The sequence below is a fragment of the Pecten maximus genome, chromosome 7 (genome assembly GCF_902652985.1).
Source record: "Pecten maximus chromosome 7, xPecMax1.1, whole genome shotgun sequence".
NCBI lineage: Eukaryota > Metazoa > Mollusca > Bivalvia > Pectinida > Pectinidae > Pecten > Pecten maximus.
Window position 1 is genome coordinate 21,348,031 of NC_047021.1, and position 24,046 is coordinate 21,372,076.

General features: G+C 37.3%; 1 protein-coding gene across 1 annotated transcript in view; it reads left to right on the top strand.

Annotated features, from left to right (window-relative positions):
- The first annotated feature begins 266 nt into the window (after positions 1-266).
- Positions 267-24,046, top strand: part of LOC117331897 (transketolase-like protein 2) — a 59,204-nt gene continuing 35,424 nt past the window's right edge. Inside the window, exon 1 of the mRNA XM_033890859.1 lies at positions 267-455. Within this exon, the coding sequence (XP_033746750.1) occupies positions 349-455 (107 nt within the window). The 5' untranslated portion in view covers positions 267-348. The remainder of the gene's footprint in view (positions 456-24,046) is intronic.

Consider the following 24,046-nt stretch of genomic DNA (forward strand, 5'->3'; position numbering starts at 1 on the left):
TTCCGTTATATTTCTGTATAAATACACAAACATCAATAAAATAAGATACAAAGAAAAAATCTTCGGAAAGACTTTTCACCCAAAATTGTATGATGCTTGTTTACAAATCAGAGCTTTACAATAATTGATATTTGAACTTTGATATTGTGCGAACTTCAAATAAACACTTTGTAATCTTCACATAAAATTACGTTATTAAATAGGCAGCTAATTTCCGCTAAATCATTTCCGCAACTCTCGAGACAGTGCTAGTTATCGCCCTTTAAATCGTCTTGTCGAGGTCAAGGTTGTCTGAGCCGGCGAGGAAACGTGAAGTAAGCAGATAACGTGCATATCACACTTTACAAGATGAGCCAGTACCACAGACCCGACGCTGGGGCGCTTCAAACTCTGAAAGACATCGCTAACAAACTAAGAATACATAGCATCAATTCAACAGACGCCAGCAATTCCGGGTAAGTATTATCAACTAGTTGGTCATAGAATCCGGTTTCGCAAGGCGCACGCCGCCACTAGGCCTACCTTACGTGACCAACTCGGGGACGTGACATGATTGACAGAGCTTATATATATATATATTGTATTAAGCAAGTTTTGATAACTTGGTGTAGGGGCACCCTTTATTAAAAAATCCGGTTATCGCTGATAAGGTGATACCTGTTGGAGACATCGCGTCACTGTCATCCTAGGAATTATTTGTCAAGAGTTGCCTCCCTTACACCAAGTAACAACTGGATGTTTCATTCAATAGCGCTTTCGTTCATTTGCATACATGTACATTTAATCAATTTTCTCTTCTCGAAACGGGTTTTTTCTATTTCTTGAATAAACTGACTTGTCTATTTTGATTGATATCCATGATATTTTTTCAATAGCATTGCAATAGCAAATGTAATTAACATCCCCATTTAGAGTGAGGGTACCTGATTTCGTACACTTTTCACACATATTAGCATTTTTTTCCTCAAATGCATCTAGAAGACGATTTTATCTACATCGACCTAAAAGATGTGCACAATCTGCGATATTTTTGGTAATGTGACGTCATATGCGCAGAAATGCACTGCGCAGGGGAGCTTTCCTTTACCATTCTTTACTTCCTTGTTTAGCGGCAGTTGGGAACGTGATTTCGTACACCCTTCAAATGTGTGATTCTTAGTTAATATGGCAACACAAGTATATGCAGATTTAATTCAGCGTATTTCTAATAAGGTCTGCCGATTTTCAAACAACAGAAATGTTTTTTGAAAGAAATATGAACTTTTTAAAAAACGTTTAACTTTTTTGGGATGCCATGGACCCATTCTGCGGGAATATAGCAACTACAATATAGATATTTTATAGGATTATCTGGTTGGAATTGTAATAAACAATTTTAACCTCCACACAGTTTTTAAGACCAAAAAACAAACAATTATGTCAATCATTTTCGGAATAATGAATGCTCCCTACGATTTATGCCCTGTCGATGATTGGGCTTGTTACGTCAATATACGGTGTTATTTAAATTATTGGAGGTTCTTATTAAAACAATTTTGATGAAAATGGTAAAGTATTATCTTATTTCAATTATCTCAAAATTATCATAGGTCAGCTGGCTAGATTATATTTCAAATCATGTTTTTAAGCTACCTTGGTCCCATTCTGCAGACGACAAAATGCAAATTCTAGTTTCGTTTTGAAAACGAGGTTATTCTGAAATTCTATATTTAGCATCACCGAAGAGGGACTATGGCGGTGCTTTGCTGTTGGAACGATTTCAAGCCTCTATCGCAGGCGATTGATTGAAAAATAAGAAAAAATAATTTATTGTACGAAATCACGTCCTGCACGAAATCAAGTGCTCGTCGGTTCTAATCAGTAAAAACTCCGTATATGAATGACATTCCGGTCAGTGAGGTCAAACACCATATTACATATGGGAATCTTTTTCTCTCATGATGGAACTTGGACTTAACAAGTAAATTATATGATTGAAAAAGCTTCTGCCAACTATCTATTCTTAGAAAATTTAAATTTAATAATGATTGGAAATTGCTTCAAACGCTTTACTTTTCGATCATTAGAGACCTATTTTACAATACACAGATATTGTCTGGGACAACTTACAAGGTGAGAAAAATAATTTTGAAAGCACTCGTCCAAGGGGATGTCGGGGACAATTGCCTCATGAGAACCACTCATCACTGAGCTAGAATCGCTCAACCCTCTGACTTAAAAATGTTCAATTTAAAAAAAAAAACACACAAAACCTGTGTAAATATGTTTTCAAAAAATGTTTTGATCATTACTAGTTGTAATTATACAATTTGAACTGCAGTTTTGTGAAAATTTCATAAAACAAAACGAGTCAGTATATCGTTCGCTTCGCCATGGCCTAACAGGAACTAACAAGTCGGTTCTAATCAGTAAAAACTTTTTTCCGGATTTTGTTTTAAATAAAGTTCAATCATGTATTCACCTGTGATACTTTTTTAATATTAGGTATTACTTCCACAACGCAGGAATGTCTCGCACCAATATAATATATGTGATGCTGATCACCTAAGTAATGTTTTTTGCAAAACTAATTTCTACAAAAGATCATTTCTCCCATCTTCCATTGACTTGTGAAATTCCCTTCCTTCCGATATTAAGAATAACCCATCCATAAGTAACCCGAAAAAGTACTTACACAGACACTACCGAACAGTCCCTCATATATGCCATACCTTCCGGCATGAGACAAAATCTCCCTTATTTTCAAGTCATTTATTTCCTCCCGGGAGGTCAGAGCCCAAATTCCTGTATTTTGTAATTCCCTGACATGTAGTTTGGTCGACGCCATTTTTGTTTACAATTCGGTAGTTTTTTCAACAAGATTTAATGAGATTTGGCTAAATTTAGCGATCACGTGATCCATCTGTTCTCGTGATATCACTCAATCAAATGGCGGGTAGGGGTCATTTCTTGTATCCCGAGCCGAGCCCGAGCTTTGGATATTTTCGTTTTTCTCCTTAACGGATGGACTGATTAAACCCATTTTTTTCTACATTTGTTTGTGTTGTTGTTTGTCACATAACCGTGCCATTAAAATTTCATGAAAATAAACATTACTCTTGAAATCGCCGATTTTCATTTTTCAGAGGGGTCATTTCTTGTATCCCGCACTCAAGCGTGACCCTTCACATTTTTTGTAAATTGTTTATAATTCAAGCTTTAATTTGTGATATTCTTACATGTATGCAACTACTAAACATAATTCGTTCAAAAATATTAACTTTAACATCAATCTAGGTTTATTTCATTGGAAATTGTGCCTTTTTATTAACCGAGCCTAAGATCACCAGACTCACCTGGCTCGCCATGTTTACACCGAGCCCGTGCTAAGGGCAGACAACTCAACCAAGCCCGAGCTTTAATTTGTTTACATATGTTATGTAGAACTCTTGGCCATATAAAATGTTTCCAGACTCGACGACTGGGACTGGGTTCTACAATGAGTCCATATAATTTGAATAGTTATTAGCTCACCTGGTCCGAAGGACCAAGGTGAGCTTATGCCATACCGTGGCGTCCGTCGTCCGTCCGTCCGTCGTCCGTCGTCCGTCGTCCGTCGTCCGTCCGTCCGTCAACAATTGACTTCTTCTTCATAACCACTGATCAGAATTTGACCAAATTTGGTCAGAAGCATCCCTATGGGTAGGGGACTCAAAATTGTACAAATGATGGGGCTGACCCCCCAGGGGCCTGAGGGGCGGGGCCAAAAGGGGTCAATTTGGCTATATTGATATAAACGACTTCTCTGAAACCGAGCAAAGGATATTGCTCCTATTTGTCTGGAAGTATCACTATGGGGTGGGGATTCAAAATTGTACAAATGGTGGTGCTGACCCCCAGGGGCCTGAGGGGCGGGGCCAAAAGGTGTCAATTTGGCCATATTGATATAAGCGACTTCTTCTCTGAAACCGAGCAAAGGATATTGCTCCTATTTGTCTGGAAGCATCACTATGGGGTGAGGATTCAAAATTGTACAAATGGTGGTGCTGACCCCCTAGGGGCCTGAGGGGCGAGGCAAAAATGGGTCAATATAGCTACCATATTGATATAAACGACTTCTTCTCTGGAACCGAGCAAAGGATATCAATCATATTTGCCTGGTAGCATAACTTTGGGGTGGGGATTCAAAATTGTACAAATGGTGGTGCTGACCCCCTAGGGGCCTGAGGGGCGAGGCAAAAATGGGTCAATATAGCTACCATATTGATATAAACGACTTCTTCTCTGGAACCGAGCAAAGGATATCACTCATATTTGTCAGTAGCATCACTTTGGGGTGGGGATTCAAAATTGTACAAATGATGGGGCTAACCTCCAGGGGCTGGAAGGGCGGGGCCAAATGTGGTCATTTGGGCTATATTGATATAAACAACTTCTTCTCTGAAACCGAACAAACGATATTGCTCATATTTGCCTGGTAGCAACACTATGGGGTGGGGATTCAAAATTGTACAAATGGTGTGGCTGACCCCGGGGGGCCTGAGGGGCGGGGCCAAGAGGGGTCAATTTGGCTGTATTGATATAAACGACTTCTTCTCTGAAACCGAGCAAAGGATATTGCTCCTTTTTGCCTGGAAGCAATCACTATGGGGTGGGGATTCAAAATTGTACAAATGGTGGTGCTGACTCCCTAGGGGCCTGAGAGGCGGGGCAAAAATGGGTCAATAAAGCTATATTGATATTAACGACTTCTTCTCTGAAACTAAGCAATGGATATCACTCATATTTGCCAGGTAGCAACCCCCTAGGATAGGGATTCAAAATTGTACAAATGACAGGGCTGACCCCAGGGGACCTAAGAGGCGGGGCCAAAAGGGGTTATTTTGGCAAAATTGATATAAACAACTTTTTCTCTGAAAATAAGCAATGGATATCTTTAATATTTGACTGGTAGCATTCACTTTGGTTAAGGATTCAAAATTGTACAAATGATGGGGCCGACCCCCTGGAGGCTGAGGGGCTGGGCCAAAAGGGGTCAATTTGGCTAAATTGATATGAACAACTTCTCTGAAACAGCTCATATTTGACTATTAGCATCCTATTGGGGTAGGGATTCAAAATTGTATAAAGGAAGGAGCTGACTCCCAGGGGGCAGAGGGCAGGGCCAAAAGGGGCCAATTGGTCTAAACAAAATCTTCTCTGAAACTAAGCAATGGATATCACTCACATTTGTGTGGTAGCATCCCTATGGGGTCGCGCCAAAAGTCAATTTCATTTCATGGATTAATGTACCTTTTGGCATTTTTAGTATTAAAATAAAACCAATGTACATGTACCCATATAAAATGCTTATGATATATATTGACATAGCAATACCAGCAACAAATATACTTAAGCATCATTCTTGTTTCATATCTCATGAAACCAGGTGAGCGATACAGGCCCTCTGGGCCTCTTGTTTAAATATTACAAACATTTTTACATTTAATACATTAATTACATATTTCAAGATTTATAGATTTATAAGTTAAAAATACACATGGGAAATGATACTTTTACATCAAAACTCTGCGTGAAATCAGCTGTCGATGTGACTGTCGCATCAAATTTGCACATTTTACAGATGAACACAGATATAACTTTCTGACTGTTTGACTAGAAACATATACGTCTCGTGCATTGAAAATGACATTCAGCATGATTCTGTCTTGACTAAGTTCTGCAAAATATCGAAATACATTTAGCATCGACTGTACGGGTTGTAGCACAAACAAATCTAGGATTGAGTACGGTCTATAGCGATGTGATTGGACGGTGTGTTGTGATTTGTGTATGCACCAAGATTTGGGGCCTGGTAGTGTACGTACAGCGTACAAAATTCAATACAACCGCGTGTCAAGAAAATGTATTATGATGGGCCCCGACATGTTAGAAATTTGTTTTGTGGGAGGTGATCTGCTGTCAATGTAACATCTGACACCACATTTGACAGAATGTTCTCGTCTAAAGTGCTAGCTACATTCGATGAAATCACATCAAGAAACATTTAATAAATGTTTTTCTGAATCGTTCTGTTCGGTTGAATCTCCAGTACATTTCCCAGTTTTGTTCAAAGTCTCTCTTACTGATCTAGAAGTATGAAAAATGTACGGACAATCGGCTGCCTTTTGCATATAAATTGGCCCTACATGTATCAACACAAGATATGTTGTTTAACTTCTTTGTTTGCACACTTCATAGTGTTAGTTTGCTTGATGGTTTGCAAAATTGCACTCTTGCTTCTTTTCTTTGACTCTTTGAAGACATCTTTGTGCTATTGCAGCAATGTCAGTGGGTAGCCTGTTTTGTCCCGTACGGCCAGAGATGACCACTGTCCATCATATGGTATAAGAGGCACATAAAGGCCACGGTTGAAACATTCTTTCAGAACATCATCGTTAGACTGTACCCTTTTAGTGCATAGCCAATTGGGTTTAAATAATAATTCTCGTAATGCATGCGGTTCAGGTCCGAAATGAGAAAAACAAGGACTTTGCTCGCTACGTGTCGCTGAAGCATATATGGATCGTCCAACAATTCAACAAATTCTTGCCCAAGAGACTGAAGTTAGAGTAATGTGCAGCTGTCTGTTTCTAAATTGTTCTGGTTGTTTAAATGATTGTTATGACCGATCTCAAAAGCATGGTCTGTTGTGTCGTTGTGGTTGCAGTTTCCAAAAGCCCTAACAGATGGCATTTCAACTAAGAATTCTACGTTTGTCTCGTAATATCTTTTCAGTTTATCCTTCATCTCCTCTTTTCCGTCTGGTATTTTTTTGGAGGTAAACTTTCCTCACCGTACAATCTCTCAAAGGGTCAAATTGATTAAAACTTCAAAAATCTTCTTCTCTACTCTCAGATATGGTGGAATCAAACACTCTTCATAGATGGAAGGGTCTTAAGGTACTTTACCAAAATTGTGAATTTCATGATTCAAGGGTCTCACGTTTGCCCCTGGGGAAGGGGATAAACTTTACTATAGATTATATAGAGAAATCACATTTTTGACTATTATTTGTTGGATTTGTATTGGAATTCATTCAAACTTGGTTAACATTATCAGCATGGGAAAACAGATTGATGGTATACACATGTTGGCCTTGACTGACCCCCCAGGGGCTGATGGGTGAGGCTAAAAAGGGTCAAATTGACTAAAACTTCAAAAATCTTCTTCTCTACTCTCAGATATGGTGGAATCAAACACTCTTCATAGATGGAAGAGTCTTAAGGTGCTTTGCCAAGATTGTGAATTTCCTGACCCTGGGGTCTCACGTTTGCCCTGGGGAGGGGGTAAACTTTACTATAGTTTATACAGGGAAATCTCATTTTTGACCATTATTTGTTTGATTTCTATTGGAATTCATTCTAATTTGGTTAGCATTTTCAGCTTGGGTTCGTGGATGGCAGTTTGATGGTATGCACATGTTGGCCCTGACTGACCCCCAGGGGCTGATGGGCGGGGCTAAAAAGGGTCTAATTGACTGGAATTTAAAAATCTTCTTTTCAAGACCCAATTAAGATAGAATCAAATACTCTTCATAGGTGGAAGGGTCTTATGGTGCTTTACTAATGTTATGAATTTCATGACCCTGGGGTCACAAGTTTGCCCCTGGGGAGGGGGTAAATTTTACTATGACAGCTTAATGGTATACTCCTGTTAGCCCTGACTGACCCCTAGGGGCTGATGGGTGGGCTCAAAAGGGTCAATTAGATTAACTGAAATACTTCAAATCTCAGGTGACCGTTAAGGCCCATGGGCCTCTTGTTAATCCTTGCGATAGTTTGGTTATAGTTAAAAGACATTTTGATAGTCTCAGGGCAAGATTGATAACTAAACATGTACCAAAACTTATTCTTTGTATCAATTTCCTCTTTATCGGTACATAATTGTTATTTTTCTTCTCACCTCTGCAATCAGCAGTCCATTTTCAACCGCTTCAGCTATCGCAACATCCGGTAACCGTACAATTGAGTTCGCACACAGTGGAAACTAATCTCTTGGAAAAATTGAAATCTGACTTATCAATTATACATCTATTGTGAAACCATCTATTACAACCAGCATCACAAGTTACCATATCATCGTAAACATTAGAAAGGTGACACCCGTCTGACTCGCAATCGATAAAAGTATATTTTAATGCCTGTGAAACTTTCTTTCTCCTATTTCTATTTGATTTCCTACTTGGAAATTTAGAAAATCTACCATTCAAAATACAATTAACTAGATGCTATCTAGTGGTGGGCCGATTATTGATTATAATCGAAAATTAATTGAAATTACAAAAATACAGCGACAATCGATTGTTAAATTCATAATCGATTAGTGAAATTTCCATTGAAAATATCTCCGGTAAAAGTGTGGAGTTTCCGGAATAAGTGCCCAGTGTTGGTTTCTGTGTTAGTCACTGTTCCTGTCACGAAAACGCTTAATGCACTCAAATCATATACAGTTATAAAGCGTTTGTTTAACTCATACGCTTGAACAAAATGGAGGCAATCGAGAAGGTGACACATGCGGCGGAATTACTCCTCAGTGTTGTTTGTTGAACAATTTATAATAACTTTAAATAGCCAGCCAAAGGTATAGCTTCTTAAATGTTTTAGCTTCAAAACATTTTGTTACTCTAGTCCTGACTAGTCTGGTCATTTTTGTTGAATATTTTATTTTTACAGTTTATTATTACAGATAGTAATATGTATGATATAAGGTCTAATTTTACATTTTGTTTGTTATACATTTGTTATTTGTTTTCAGTCCATACTGTAGAGTGTAGACTTAATTTAATTAATTGTATGTTGATTCATTCCAGAGGTTTCCACTCTGATTCTTGCAATAAAAACAAATCAAATCTTATTCATATTGTTTTAAACTTTTAATCATGAATTCACAATACATTTTTTCAAATATTCATAATACATTTAATAAATAACTCCGATTTACATACTATCCGATTATAATCGATAATCGGTTGGAAGGGGCTCCCATTTTGCTGATTAATCGATTATGAAAATCACATCCGATTCCCATCACTTATGCTGTCTCATAAAATCAATGTCATTCTAATTCCTCACTCCCTGTTAAAACCGTTGAAACAAAACTCTACTAAATTAGCTTTCGTAAAAAACCCACAGTCAACCCCATTTTTCTGCTGTTGTACGTTAGGTAAAATTGTTTTCAAAATTTTTACTATTTTCCCCACATGATGAAGTTATCTGTATTTCTAACGACGCTGACAAATGATCTTTCTGCTTAGTTATACCTATCAAACTATCGAGAATAAATACCTCGTTATCATCTATTTCCTGTACCGATACTACCCAATGGTCCTCACCTGTATGTTGGATCTGCGCTGCTGGTGCTGTATTTGGTTTCCTTTGTAAAGTATAATCCCACCTACCTTTTTTCAAAACTTGAGCGTGACCCATATCCTGCATACCTTGTTATATTTGGAAACTGTTTCTTTAAAATGTCCTGTACATAACACATTGTATTTCCACAAGTTTTCTATCTTTTAGAATATCATCTTTTTCTTTAAAACTTAATGTACTCTTGCCATTATCCATCCAAAAACGTTTCGTTTCTACTGGCTTACAAATTGATGGCCTATCACCTGAAAGATCTTCTAATATATCACTTACCTTTGGTTTATGTCTTTTTGGCAAAGAAAGTCATTTTCTATAAGGTTTTACCTTAGGACTTGAAAAGAAAATAATAATCTTTTTATAATATAGTAATACTTACGTTTTATACTTATTATTTTCTGACTTCAAAAATTTTGATAAAAAAGACCGTGTGAATATTAAATACAAACAAGAATATAATAATTTGCTTATATGTCGTCATTATAAACTTACATATATTTAGATATGAAACGAATGTATTGTTTTCATAACGTATCAAAATATATTAAAGAAACTTTAATTTAACCCATTGTCAGGTATTATTCACTGACAATACACATACATTCTGTAGCTCGGTATCTTATAAACAAAGCTCGGGCTCAGTTGATTTGTCTGCCCTTAGCATGGGCTCGGTGTAAACATGGCGAGCCAGCTGGCTAGTCCGCTGATCTTAGGCTCGGTAACTAAAAAGTCACAACTTCCAATGGAATAAAGATTGATGTTGAAGTTGATATATTTTGAACGAGTTATGTTTACTGGTTACATACATGTAAGAATATCACAAAAATAAAGCATGAATTTTAAATAATTTACAAAAACCTGAATAGTCACGCTTGAGTGTTGGATACAAGAAATGTACCCCCTGAAAAATGAAAATCGGCAATTTCAAGAGTAATGTTTATTTTCATGAAATTTTGATGACACAGTTATGTGACAAGCAACAACACGAACAGATGTAGAAAAAAATGGGTTTAATCAGTCCATCCGTTAAGGAGAAAAACGAAAAAATCAAAAGCTCAGGCTAGGGATCAAAAGCTCGGGCTCACCTCGGGATACAAGAAATAACCCTGACTAAAATGGCGTCTGTTGGACACGGCCTTCACACAAAGCTCTGGCTAGTGTAATGTTTGCGCTAGAATATCTTATCACCATGAAATAAAGGCAAGTTCCTTACAAACAACTTTAACCCTCTTTGCTAACAGACTTGAATTATTGTTTGTTTTCTTTTAGGACCATACTTTGTTGATGGTAATTGATACAGAGCCTGGTCAGACGCAAAATCACACCGGTTTTGTTTTTCATATAAAATGTGTTTCGTGGATCAGTGATAGCATGATGAAATCCGATATTTTCTTTTATAAAACTATTTATACAAAACAAACAAAAGTAAATACAGCAAACAAAAATTTATTAATTAAAGGTTAAAAAAACTAGTGACTTGTTCAGATTATCCAGGTAGTATACACTATAACTAAAGTTTGGCATTCTTGGGGCTGTTCAAGCTTATATATAACTTTCCTAAAGTTAAAACTACTATACAAGATACCTTAGAACAAACAATATTAATACAGAAATACACTATATATGTATACAAACAATACAGAACTATCAAGCGAGTAGCCAAGTGAGCGATCCACTGTGGCAAAGTCAGCAGCATGAATGTAGCTACGTGGCAGTGGAGGTAGCCCTTAGCAGGAATGAAATTCATACATGGCTTAACATAGGGCTACGTCTTCAGGTACAAAGACTCGCGCAGTACTGACAGAGAGGAGGAATCAGTCCACCAATACAGAGTCATTTGAGGGATCTCAAACGAATGCGAGCGATCTCGCTGTAGTAAAGAGAAGTGAGTGTAAAGCATGTACGTGACTTGAGGTGTTCCCCTATATGCAGGCCTAAGCATGAAACCGTGACAGAAGGGGGAATTACATCTGTAGGTACATAGATACAGCCTCACTTAGACAATACCTCTAATGGTGTATACGTAACTATACAGATATATATATATATATATATATACAAACAAAAATAGCCAAAAAATATACATACTGAATTTAGGGTAAAAAAATCCCCAAGAATTGAATGCCAAAAGAGAATGCAGTGTCGATAAAGTACATGGTACACACTGCTGTATAGACACAAATGAATAGCCTTTAGGACCATACTTTGTTGATGGTAATTGATACAGAGCCTGGTCAGACGCAAAATCAGTGATAGCATGATGAAATCCGATATTTTCTTTTATAAAACTATCAAAATTAGCACATCTGTAGGTCGTAGTGGTCAATCATGATGTTTACAATGACTGTACCGTCCATGACAGAGACAATATACAAAATCTGGAATGAACATGGTAAGATTTACTGCATGCAGTCTCCTAACATGAACATCTTCAGTTCTCATGACTTCATGTATACACTTGCACACTTGGAATATTTTTATATCTAAATGGTCCAAAATTAGGGATCCCACAGGACATTTCATGGAGATTTTTACAACTGATGTGTTCCCTCAGAGTGGATCAAGCTTTCTCATTTTAAGAAAATCCAAACTGATAAATGATTAACTAGTTTGTCTTAATCTTTAGCTACATGTAATCATAATACATGTATACCCTTTTGAAATGCTGTTATGTAATATGCATAAAGCTGTGAAACTTTTTGTGTTACATAAAAAATCAAAAAATAATTTCATATCATCAGAATCTGAATGTATACTTATTGCATTTTTTACCCTATACAACTTTTGTTGTTTGCATATACAGTATGATTAATATCCCAAATAAATATAAATACTCTTTATCACTTTCAAAACTTGTTTATTGCTTTCAAATTGAGTAAAAATGTTGATATTCATGTCACGCACAAATCTCCCTTATTTTAGGCAAAACTCCCTTAAAATAATCAATCTCCCTTATTGGTCTCCTGAAAGTATGGCATGTATGGTTCCTCCTTATGACAATTACGGTAAACATCTTGACCAGATCCATCATGCCAATGATTAACTGCAGTAATTTAAAGGGACATCACGGTATAAACGTTGTTATTATTTCCCCCAAACGAAGCTAACCGGTAATAAGTATTTAGATATTAAAGTATTTAAAAGGTAAAAATTGTAGTAATCCAGACGATTCTGCCGTTGATACATATATTATGAGGTGTTTACAAAAGGATACGATACTAACATGGCCCTATGGTCAGGGTCAGCTGAGGGAGTCAGATCAGACCTGCAGACCAGTCAATTTTAAACAAAGATGCACTGTACATGAGAAGTACAAATATTCTTAATAGAAAAATCACGCGGATAAGTAATTAGATCGACTATGGTTGAGAAGATGAATTATCTAATATGACCATATCTGTAAACTGGAAAACGGAAGTAGGTCTAGCCCAACTAGGTGAAGCAAATACTGCTATTTTCGCTTTACTTGATACGATAGCTATGAACAAAATCAGTGTTACCTTCCGTTGTATTTTAGCACATTGGTGTCTCAAAAAATGCGAAAATAATCCGTTAATGTTCAAGATCTTCTGTTTTTATTATGGTCATGTTTACCGGGTCACGTTCTAATAGCATGTGAGCTTCCGGTTAGGTCATCAAATTCATTTCCCGCGAATTTATTGGGAAATCTAAATCAACACTTAAAATGAAATGAAGTGAAAGAAATAAATCAAAGTACTGTAAGTATTGTAGCGCTAAAACTCCTGTGCAATTTTATCAGCTGATAATATTTTACACGTTTTTTTCTGATGGAATTGTATCACAAACACGATTTCCCTTAAATATTTTTGAGCAAGTCGATATTCAGTTCTTCAATTGGTTCATTACCCCAATTTGACAGATAACACGTTTGGACCTGACCAAACTCACATGTCCATTGTATTCATTTTAGTTAGCCAAAAGCCGTTTGAACACAGTTGTTTCATTGAATATGGTTGATGTTAGCTTATTCCAACACATGTTATTGACTTCTATTATATGAACGCGCTAGTCAAATGTTACTAATTTAGAGCCTTTTGATTTTGTGAAGCAGTGTCAAGGTAAAAATGAATGTCAGACGGACACTGCAACATTTTGAAATGTTTTACTCTGGTCATTGTATTGAGAAGATTTAGTGAAAAGACTATTCCGACTCTCAACGCTATCAGATTAACTAAATCTTAAAGAATAAAGAATTTGGTAGGACTTTACTAAGATTGCAAAAATGGCAATCGAACATGGCCGAACTGTTAAGGCATGTCAACCTGTTACTAAGTTTGATGGAAATCTCTCGGACTACACATACAACTGTACTCCTAAACAACCTAAAATTCTACTTGCACACATGTATTAATGGCAACCCAAGATCACATACATATGGCTTGGTCGATGCCTCCATAATATTTATATCTGTTTTCTATGTCAATGCCATGAAATTGCGAAAAAAAATGAGGGACAGAGTTATGAGGAAGAGTACCGGAAGCTGGCAACGGTGTTTGGTGGATTTGAGGTATTTGCCGAAACGGACTTAGAATTACCGAAACGGAGAGAAACAAGAGATCCCAGAGGGATCTTGGCGTCCACCATTGAATGATCTTTATAAATATTACATGTCAGATTGATCTTCTCTCTATTTTCTCTTCCTCTTACTAATCTGTGTAAATTGAGAAACGTCCCTCCAGTACTTTTCAAACCCATTGGTTTGGTTTAGTTTGTTTAACGCCCTATTGACAGCAAGGGTGATTTAAGGACATGCCAGGTTTTGGAGGTGGAGGAAAGTCAGAGTACCTGGAGAAAAAACCACCGGCCTTTAACGGTCAGTACAAAGGGAACCTATATATGAAATTTGAGATTTAGCGATAATGGCTGTCTGTCGGCCATGTTGTTTTCAGATTGGTCTGAAAATGCAATACGAGGGACTAAGAGGAACCTACATATGATATGGGGTATAAAGCGTGTTGCGTGCCCATCTCTCAAAAGATGGTGACAATATGGTGATGGTGACAATAGCTGCTAAAACCATGTCTGATTAAAAATATTGTGATCAGTATTGAGTGCAACATTAAAGTTCCATCGTAAATAATTGCTACGATTCGCTAACCTAAAGCAAGTAATTGAAATTAAATTATTTTAAAATTCATATTTCGTTTCTATTATAATCTTAAAATTTTTATCACAAGATTGTTTAGAAGCTTTGCAGTACTGACTCTTTCAAACGCACAGATGCTTTGATTTGAACAAAGATGGCGACTAGAAGCTGTGAGGCGGTTTGGATTGGAATTAAATTCCGTATATTTCGGCAAGTAAACATCGTACAATGTTCCTGTGTGGTCAGATCATCTAATTTTGTCATTATGTATTCAGAACAGTTGTTGTTTAGTCGTTACGGTCATTAACATAAAAATTCAGATTATTATATAAATACTTCTTTAATTATTCTTATTTCTTCCACTTTCTTCCGCCGCGGAGGTGTCCGACTCTTTTTTTTTTGTGATCGGACATCACATTTTAGATTTCGGTCTCCGATTTCAGTGAAAATTGGTGTATATTGGTTTTTAGGGATGCCGAATAACGTGGGAACATTTCCGAACAGATTTGTTGTCATGGTAATGAAATGGTGGCCTGTGATTGGTTGAAATTTAGATATTGTCCGATTTTAATGTTTGGTATGTAGGTACATCATGGGACACCAGTCACTCCCTTAACCTCTCTTCCACATTTTAACAAAATGGCCGCCATTTCCTGGCCTCTGATTGGCCGAAATTTAGATATTGTTTGATTTTGGTGAAAATTGGTAAATATGGGTATTGAGGGAAGGCAAACACAAAGGTACCAATTACGAAAACCGTCCATTGCCATGGAAACGAAATTGAGGCTTCTGATTGGTCCAAATTTAGATATTATCCGATTTTAATGAAATTCGGTATGTAGGTACATCGTGGACACCAGTCACTCCCGTAACCTCATTTCCACATTTTAACAAAATGGCCGCCATTTCCTGGCCACTGATTGGTCCATATTTACATATTGTCCGATTGTAATGAAATTTGGTATGTAGGTACATCATGGACACCAGTCACTCCCGTAACCTCATTTCCACATTTTAACAAAATGACCGCCATTTCCTGACCTCTGATTGGTCTAAATTTACATATTGTCTGATTTTGATGAAATTTGGTACGTAGGTACATCATGGGACACCAGTCATTCCTGTAACCTCACTTTCACTTTTAAACAAAATGGCCACTATTTCCTGACCTCTGATTGGTCTAAATTTAGATATTGTCCAATTTTGATGAAATTTGGTATGTAGGGGTATTAGGGGACACAAAAATCAACTGAATGGGTTTCGTTGCCATAGCAACCATACGGAGGGTTCTGATTGGTCGAAATTTAGATGTTGTTCAATTTCAATTAAATTTGGTAAATAGGGACTGCAGGGGCGTTTGGGGGACATCTGTACGGTTTCCCATTACAATTAGTACTTGTTATCACTGAATGTACATGTTTTGTTCCCTTCCAGTTATGTTATTGTGCTTTCCCAATATTCACTGACGATTCAGTCGAAATATTCCATCTGGGTTAGTTGGATAATGATATTATACAGTGGTTTAAATGTTAAATAATAAGTTCTGTACATATTCCGGTTCAAATATTTATGTGCATATAAGTGTAAACACTGTACATATAGTATAGTGACAGAAGCGATGTACTGGTACAGGTCATTCAATTTCACATGGGTCAAATATGCTAAAATCTTTAAATGACTTCTTTTAACATAGCAAGAGGCCCAGAGACATATTATTGGGCCTGTGGCATGTTGCCGCATTACTTGGTTGAACCACATTGACCTCAAATAAATGTCAAAGGAATAAAATCTGCAAAAATATATCAAAATTCTGGGAATGCTAAGGCTCATGGGTCTCTCGTCACAGAAAATACTAAAATTGTCATTTTGACAACATTTTTCATTTGATTTTATTACTGGTTTTTTCAAATTGCTTTTGCCCATCAAAAGAAAACATACAATTATGTATAAGTGCAATAAAAGATGTATGCTGTCATTCACATTGACATAGCTATTCAGAATTTTACAATTTTCCCACACTTTTTATCACAGCTATCCATACAACATGTGAATCCATGCAAATCTTTTCATAACCAGTTTAAAGTAAATCTTTTCATAACCAGTTTAAAGTAAAATGATTTGCATGGATAATTGTGATATAAACTAAGCGCTTATCCAAAATGAAATAATCCAGAAGTTTGAGACATATTGGTTCCACACCACTACAGTACATACATGAGATTTTGATCTCTTTTAGTACAAACATATGGGGTAGGACATGTGTGGCTTATTGATGAATAATGAAAATAACAGTTGTTTTGTTGAAGTGTGATTCACAACTTTAAATGTAAGATTTTTTTGATTTTTTGAAAAGTTTATTTAGTTTGTTTGAGGGAGTTACTGCCTTAATATTATACACATACATATACTTGTTGCGTCGAAAATTTGTATTGAGACTCAATGTGACAAACAACAGGAAAATACGTTTCTACATGTGACAAGAATCAAAGCATTACTTTTAAACTTGTTGCCATGACCTTTCAATGTTTGTCCCTACAGCTATCAGAAAGCTCTTACCTGTGTGAAGTTACCAGGTGAACTTTAATGTACTGTTTATTGATGACTAAAAGGAATTTTCCAATTAAACAAGTACAGGACAAGATATTTTTGTAATAGTGGTATAGATTTTATCAGGAAATAAGAAATAAAGTCTGTCTAGGCCAGTCCAGGGATAGCTCCTGATGATTCGCATCCGAGGACACATTAGTCTTGTGTGAACAGGAAACTGAGTCAGCATAATGTAATATTGTAATACAAGCTATCACAGTTTACTTAAGGTGTATAGGGCTGTCATATAGGTACGGTCTGGTAATAGCTGAAGTGTAGGACTCTTTTTCCAAGCTAGTAGATTTACCTCGCCGAACATGAAATAGAATACAAGATACAGGGGAAAGTCACTGAACACAAGATGCAGGGAAAGTCACTGAACTGTAGTAAACGTTTTCAATACGAGGCTTAGTTAGTCTTTTTACATGGGAGTGTGAGAACAAACCTTAGAAATGGCTTCAAACAATATGCAAGTACTCAAAGACATTGCCAACAAATTGAGGATACATAGCATTAACAGTACAGATTCTGCAGGCACAGGGTAAGATTTTACTCATCTGGAAACTTTGTAGGCATTTTAAAGAAATGTATTCGTTTGAAGCAAAACAATAAAACATTTCATTTTATACCATTATATCATAATCACTGTTTTTCATTTCATCATTATGGTGAAATATGAACCCCCTTCCATGGCAAAGTGAAGCCACATAATAATTTTTTTCAGTTAACTTTTCTTCACTTGATTTTTCATCAGTCAGCTTAATTATTTCTCCAAACATGAAAAAAACAAAAATTCGGTGTGGGGTAGGAAGATTTATTTTACCATGGCCATGGCAAAGTTAAGCATTTCACTATTTTCTTTCAGATTAATTTTTTTTCCCTCCTTTTTTTAGCTCACCTGCCCGAAGGGCAAGTGAGCTTATGCCATGGTGCGTCGTCCGTCTGTCTGTCCGTCCGTCCGTCCGGCATCAACTTTTTCATTGAAACAACTTCTTCTCAATAACCAAGAGGCCCAGGAACTTCATATTGGGCCTGTAGCACACTGGAGTGAAGGGCTACCAAGTTTGTTTAAATAATTGACCTTGACCTTCATTCAAGGTCACATGGGTCAAATAGGCTATAATCTTCAAACGACTTCTTCTCAATAACCAAGAGGCCCAGGGACTTGATATTGGGCCTGTAGCATGCTTGGGTGAAGGGCTACAAAGTTTGTTCAAATAAATGACCTTGACCTTCATTCAAGGTCACATTGGTCAAATAGGCTATAATCTTCAAAAAACTTCTTCTCAATAACCAAGAGGCCCAGGGACTTGATATTGGGCCTGTAGCATGCTGGGGTGAAGGGCTACCAAGTTTGTTCAAATAAATGACCTTGACCTTCATTCAAGGTCACATGGGTCAAATAGGCTATAATCTTCAAACGACTTCTTCTCAATAACCAAGAGACACAGGGACTTGATATTGGGCCTGTAGCATGCTGGGGTGAAGGGCAACAAAGTTTGTTCAAATAAATGACCTTGACAGGGCTCGACAATTACGCTTGTCCGACTTGTCCGTACCAGTACAAATCTCTGTCGGACAAGTACATCAGGATACTCACTTGCCCGCTCGGACAAGTGATTTTTAGCAGAAACTATGTTTTTAGAAATGGCAAAAAAGATTAAAATGTCTTTCTTGCAAAATTCAAGAGTTGTTCATTTCGTTTTTCAATAAAATGTGACTTCAAAGAGATCGATTGAACTACGATGGCCACATTCTGGATTCACGGAGGTAAGCTATTGGTATGTTATGTAAAAACCCAAATGTGTTCCGAATATAATAATCTGAATCGCTGTTGCGTTTGTATCAAAGAGTTTGGGGTAAACCAAGATGTGTTCCAAACATGAAAATCTGAATCGCTGTTGCGTTTGTATTTAAGAGATCGCCCTATATATAAGCATTTACGTGACAAAGATTGATCTGACTGTTTATCTTGGAAACACGCTGACAGGTGTAATATGCATTTGACGAAATTTGGGTTCAGCGTTGCAGGAAACTCAGTTAACTTAATTTATTTCATTATTATAATATGATTATCATAATGGCAAACATTTTTCTGCTAGTTAGTGGGAAAAGTTTGGACAAGTGCATTTGGCTGTCGGACAAGTAGATTTTAGAATCACTTGCCCAAACGGACAAGTGTGAAAAAATAATATTGTAGAGCCCTGCTTGACCTTCATTCAAGGTCGAATGGGTCAAATAGGCTATACTCTTCAAACAACTTCTTCTCAATAACCAAGGGACTTGATATTGGGCCTGTAGCATGCTAGGGTAAAGGGCTACAAAGTTTGTTCAAATAAATGACCTTGACCTTCATTCAAGGTCACATGGGTCAAATAGGCTATATTCTTCAAACAACTTCTTCTCAATAACCAAGAGGCCCAGGGACTTGGTATTGGGTCTGTAGCATGCTTGGGTGAAGAGCTACCAAGTTTGTTCAAATGAATCGCCTTGACCTTCACTTAAGGTCATATTGGTCAAATAGGCTATATTCTTCAAATGACTTCTTCTTAATAACCAAAAGGCCCAGGGACTTGATATTGGGCCTGTAGCATGCTGGAGTGAAGGGCTACAAAGTTTGTTCAAATGAATGACCCTTGACCTACATTTAAGGTCACAGGGGTGAAATCGGCTTAAATCTGTAAACAATAATTTTGCGATAGCCAAGAGCCTCCTAGACCAGATATTAGGCCAATAAAATGTTGGATTGAAGGACTAGAAAATTTATTAATATGAATAAACCTAGCTTACTATGATAATCAGCATAGTATCTGTAGAAATGTCCTCAATCAACTTCAAAGTTGCTGTAGAGCCAGGTGAGCGATACAGGCCCATTGGGCCTCTTGTTTGTAGATAGCCTCATTTCGTTTCTCTTTACAAAGCAACACCAAAAAATAAGTCTGGGGTCAGGAAATTTAGGGTTGGGCACTTCAATTCACACCATGGCTTCTGATGTTTCATTAGCCTTTTAAAAATCTGGTATGGGCTGACTATAACATCAGAGCTCCTGCCATAGTGGAAAGAGGGGAATGGCTGACCCGCCCTCAGGTTGGCACTTCAATTGTTCAATACCTTCATATAGATAGAAAGTACATATCTATTAAACATCAATCATATTACGACATACCTGACCATATAGACATTAATGTCACCACACATAAACGGGTCAATTCACTCAATTTATAATCCAATTCCGAGTTTCCATACGTTTCTTGGCCATATTTCTAATGACCACTTTCCCTTACCTAAGAAGATCTCCCGTAACACAGGGCCCAATCCTCATCCTGAAAATAGTTTTAGGTGAGACTTAATCATGTGGTTCACATTTCAAATATAGCTATGAAATGCCATCATTGATTTCATCAGTTAGAGTTTGTAATCGCTGTAATATTTCTTGAGAAATACAGGAAGTGTTCCCCTTGATCCCTCTTTGTGTCTGTTTAATTTTGAGCCATCTTGAATTTTGACAGTTGAAGTTTGTTATTGCTATTTTATAATTTTTTGATGTAATTGAAGGATCTATCTGGATTTTTAAGTTGTCCTTGGTCCCTTGTTGTGCCCATTTAGTCAATCTGAGACTGATCAGAAGAATAAAATGTTGAAGTGTTGGCAATGTTCGAGTTTGACAGTTGCAGTTTGTTGTGGCTATTTCTTGATAAGTATGTGAAGGATATTTCTCCTACTTGAGGAGTGGATTCCTTGGTCCCTAGCTGTGCCTATTGAATTTTGAGTTTGATCTGGAAATCAAAATGGCCAACAGGAGGTCATCTTAGATTTTGACAATTGAAGTTTTAGATAAATTTCTTAGACTTCAAATGTCAATTTCCTCTTGTTAAAGTGTACCCAGAACGAAAAACAATATTCAAATATATGTTATTCTATGTAACCACCAAAGAAGAATGTCGCAAACTGTATCAAAATTGATTGGCCGAGTGCCGAGATATCGCACATCGAAGTACGCGTTTAGCACCTGTCGGTCGACTGCTAATCAGCGTATTGGTCAGTCACGCTGATTTTGAACTCTTCAGTCTATGACGTCACAGGTTTAAGGGAGTAACTGAAATGGTGGCCAGCAGTATAGACGACAGTGTGAACTGTAGCAACAGAGACATTTCTGAATACGATCTGGACATGAGATTTGAGGTTGATGACTTTGGCGAATATTGCCGACAAGAAGTCGCAATCCAACAATATTAAGTTTGAGCTTTAAAGAAAATTAATTTTTAGTGAAATGGACTCTAAAATGACCGCTTGGATAACACAGACTGATGTGTTATACCAGGGACATACAGATGTTATACACGATCCAATAATCAGTCAATAACCAATAAATGTATATTAGTTATGTGTTTACCATTTCTTACTCATTACTATTAAAAGGAACACGGCATCAGCATTTTTTTTATAAAATAATTTGCCATTTTATTCGCAAATTAATATTCAAATAAACATACCAACAATACAACAGTTCTGGATACTCTGGTTTGTGTGACAAGAAGATACACACGTACAGTAAACTTATGCATTGTATTCTATACAAAACCCGCTTTGAGTCATGAAGAACACTTTTTTGTAACATTCAAAAAGTAATGTATGATATATATTCATCATGATCTACAGTAGCCTTAATCTCTCCCGTATGAAAACCAGTGTTCGAACCTACAATGTACAAAATGTACTTCTTCAGATACAGATTTTCCCCCCGTATTTTAACATGTCATGGTCTCATGGATTACCGATGATTAAATGCTTGAGAAAGATATATATACGATCATTAAGTGAAATTATGTAAAAGTGCTTCGCAACAATTATAATTAGCTCACCTGCCCAAAGGGCCGTGGTGCGGCGTCCGTCGTCCGTCCGGCCGGCCGGCCGGCCGGCAGTCTGTCCGTCCGGCATCAACTTTTTCATTCAAACAACTTCTTCTCAATAACCAAGAGGCCCAGGGACTTGATATTGGGCCTGTAGCATGCTGGGATGAAGGGCTACCAAGTTTGTTCAAATAAATGACCTTGACCTTCATTCAAGGTCACATTGGTCAAATAGGCTATAATCTTCAAACAACTTCTTCTCAATAACCAAGAGGCCCAGGGACTTGATATTGGGCCTGTAGCATGCTGGGATGAAGGGCTACCAAGTTTGTTCAAATAAATGACCTTGACCTTCATTCAAGGTCATATGGGTCAAAAAGGCTATAATCTTCCAACGACTTATTCTCAATAACCAAGAGGCCCAGGGACTTGATATTGGGCCTGTAGCATGCTGGGGTAAAGGGCTACCAAGTTTGTTCAAATAAATGACCTTGATCTTCATTCAAGGTCACATGGGTCAAGAAGGCTATAATCTTCCAACGACTTCTTCTCAATAACCAAGATGCCCAGGGACTTGATATTAGGCCTGTAGCATGCTGGGGTGAAGGGCTACCATGATTGTTCAAATAAATGACCTTGACCTTCATTCAAGGTCACATGGGTCAAGAAGGCTATAATCTTTCAGCGACTTCTTCTCAATAACCAAGAGGCCCAGGGACTTGATATTGGGCCTGTAGCATGCTGGGATGAAGGGGTACCAAATTTATTCAAATAAATTACTTTGACCTTCATTCAAGGTCATATGGGTCAAGAAGGCTATAATCTTCCAGCGACTTCTTCTCAAAAACCAAGAGGCCCATGGACTTGATATTGGGCCTGTAGCATGCTGGGGGTGAAGGGCTACAAAGTTTGTGCAAATAAATGACCTTGACCTTCATTCAAGGTCACATGGGTAAAATAGGCTATAATCTTCAAACAACTTCTTCTCAATAACCAAGAGGCCCAGGGACTTGATATTGGGCCTGTAGTATGCTGGGGTAAAGGGCTACAAAGTTTGTTCAAATAAATGACCTTGACCTTCATTCAAGGTCACGTAGGTCAAATAGGCTAAAATCTTCAAACGGCTTCCTCTCAATAACCATGAGGACCAGGGACTTGATATTGGGCCTGTAGCATGCTGGGGTGAGGGGCTACAAAGTTTGTTCAAATAAATGACCTTGACCTTCATTCAAGGTCACATGGATCAAATAGGCTATAATATTCCAACAACTTCTTCTCAATAACCAAGAGGCCCAGGGACTTGATATTGGGCCTGTAGCATGCTGGGGTGAGGGGCTACTAAGTTTGTTCAAATAAATGACCTTGACCTTCATTCAAGGTCACATGGGTCAAATAGGCTATAAACTTCAAACGACTTCTTCTCAATAACCAAGAGGCCCAGGGACTTGATATTATGCCTGTAGCATGCTGAGGTGAAGGGCTACCAATTTTGTTTAAATAAATGACCTTGACTTACATTCAAGGTCACAGGGGTGAAATTGGCTTAAATCTGTAAACAATAATTTTGCAATAGCCAAGAGCCTGCGAGACCTGATATTAGGCCAATAGAATGCTGGAATGAAAGACTAGAAAATTTATTAATACGAATAAAACTAGCTTACTATGATACTTGAATAAAGAGGTAATCAACATTGTATCTTTAGAAATTACCTCAATCAACTTCAAAGTTGATGTAGAGTCAGGTGAGCGATACAGGCCCATTGGGCCTCTTGTTTAATCTTGCGATAACCAAGAGTCACCAAGACCCAATATTAGGCCAATAGTATGCTGGAATGAATGACTAGAAAATTTATTGACATGAATAAACCTAGCTTAATAAATTTGTTATCAGCATAGTCTGTAGAAATGTCCTCAATCAACTGCAAATTTGCTGTAGAGCCATGTGAGCGATACAGGCCCATTGGGCCTCTTGTTAAAGACTGACATCAAGCTGCTTGTGCTCATGAAAAGAAAACATACGATTATGTACAAAGTATTAGTGCAATAAAAGATGTATGTATCCAGGCATTCATAGCAATGTATATAGATCTTCTGTTTTTTAACTATTCAAAATTTTAGAA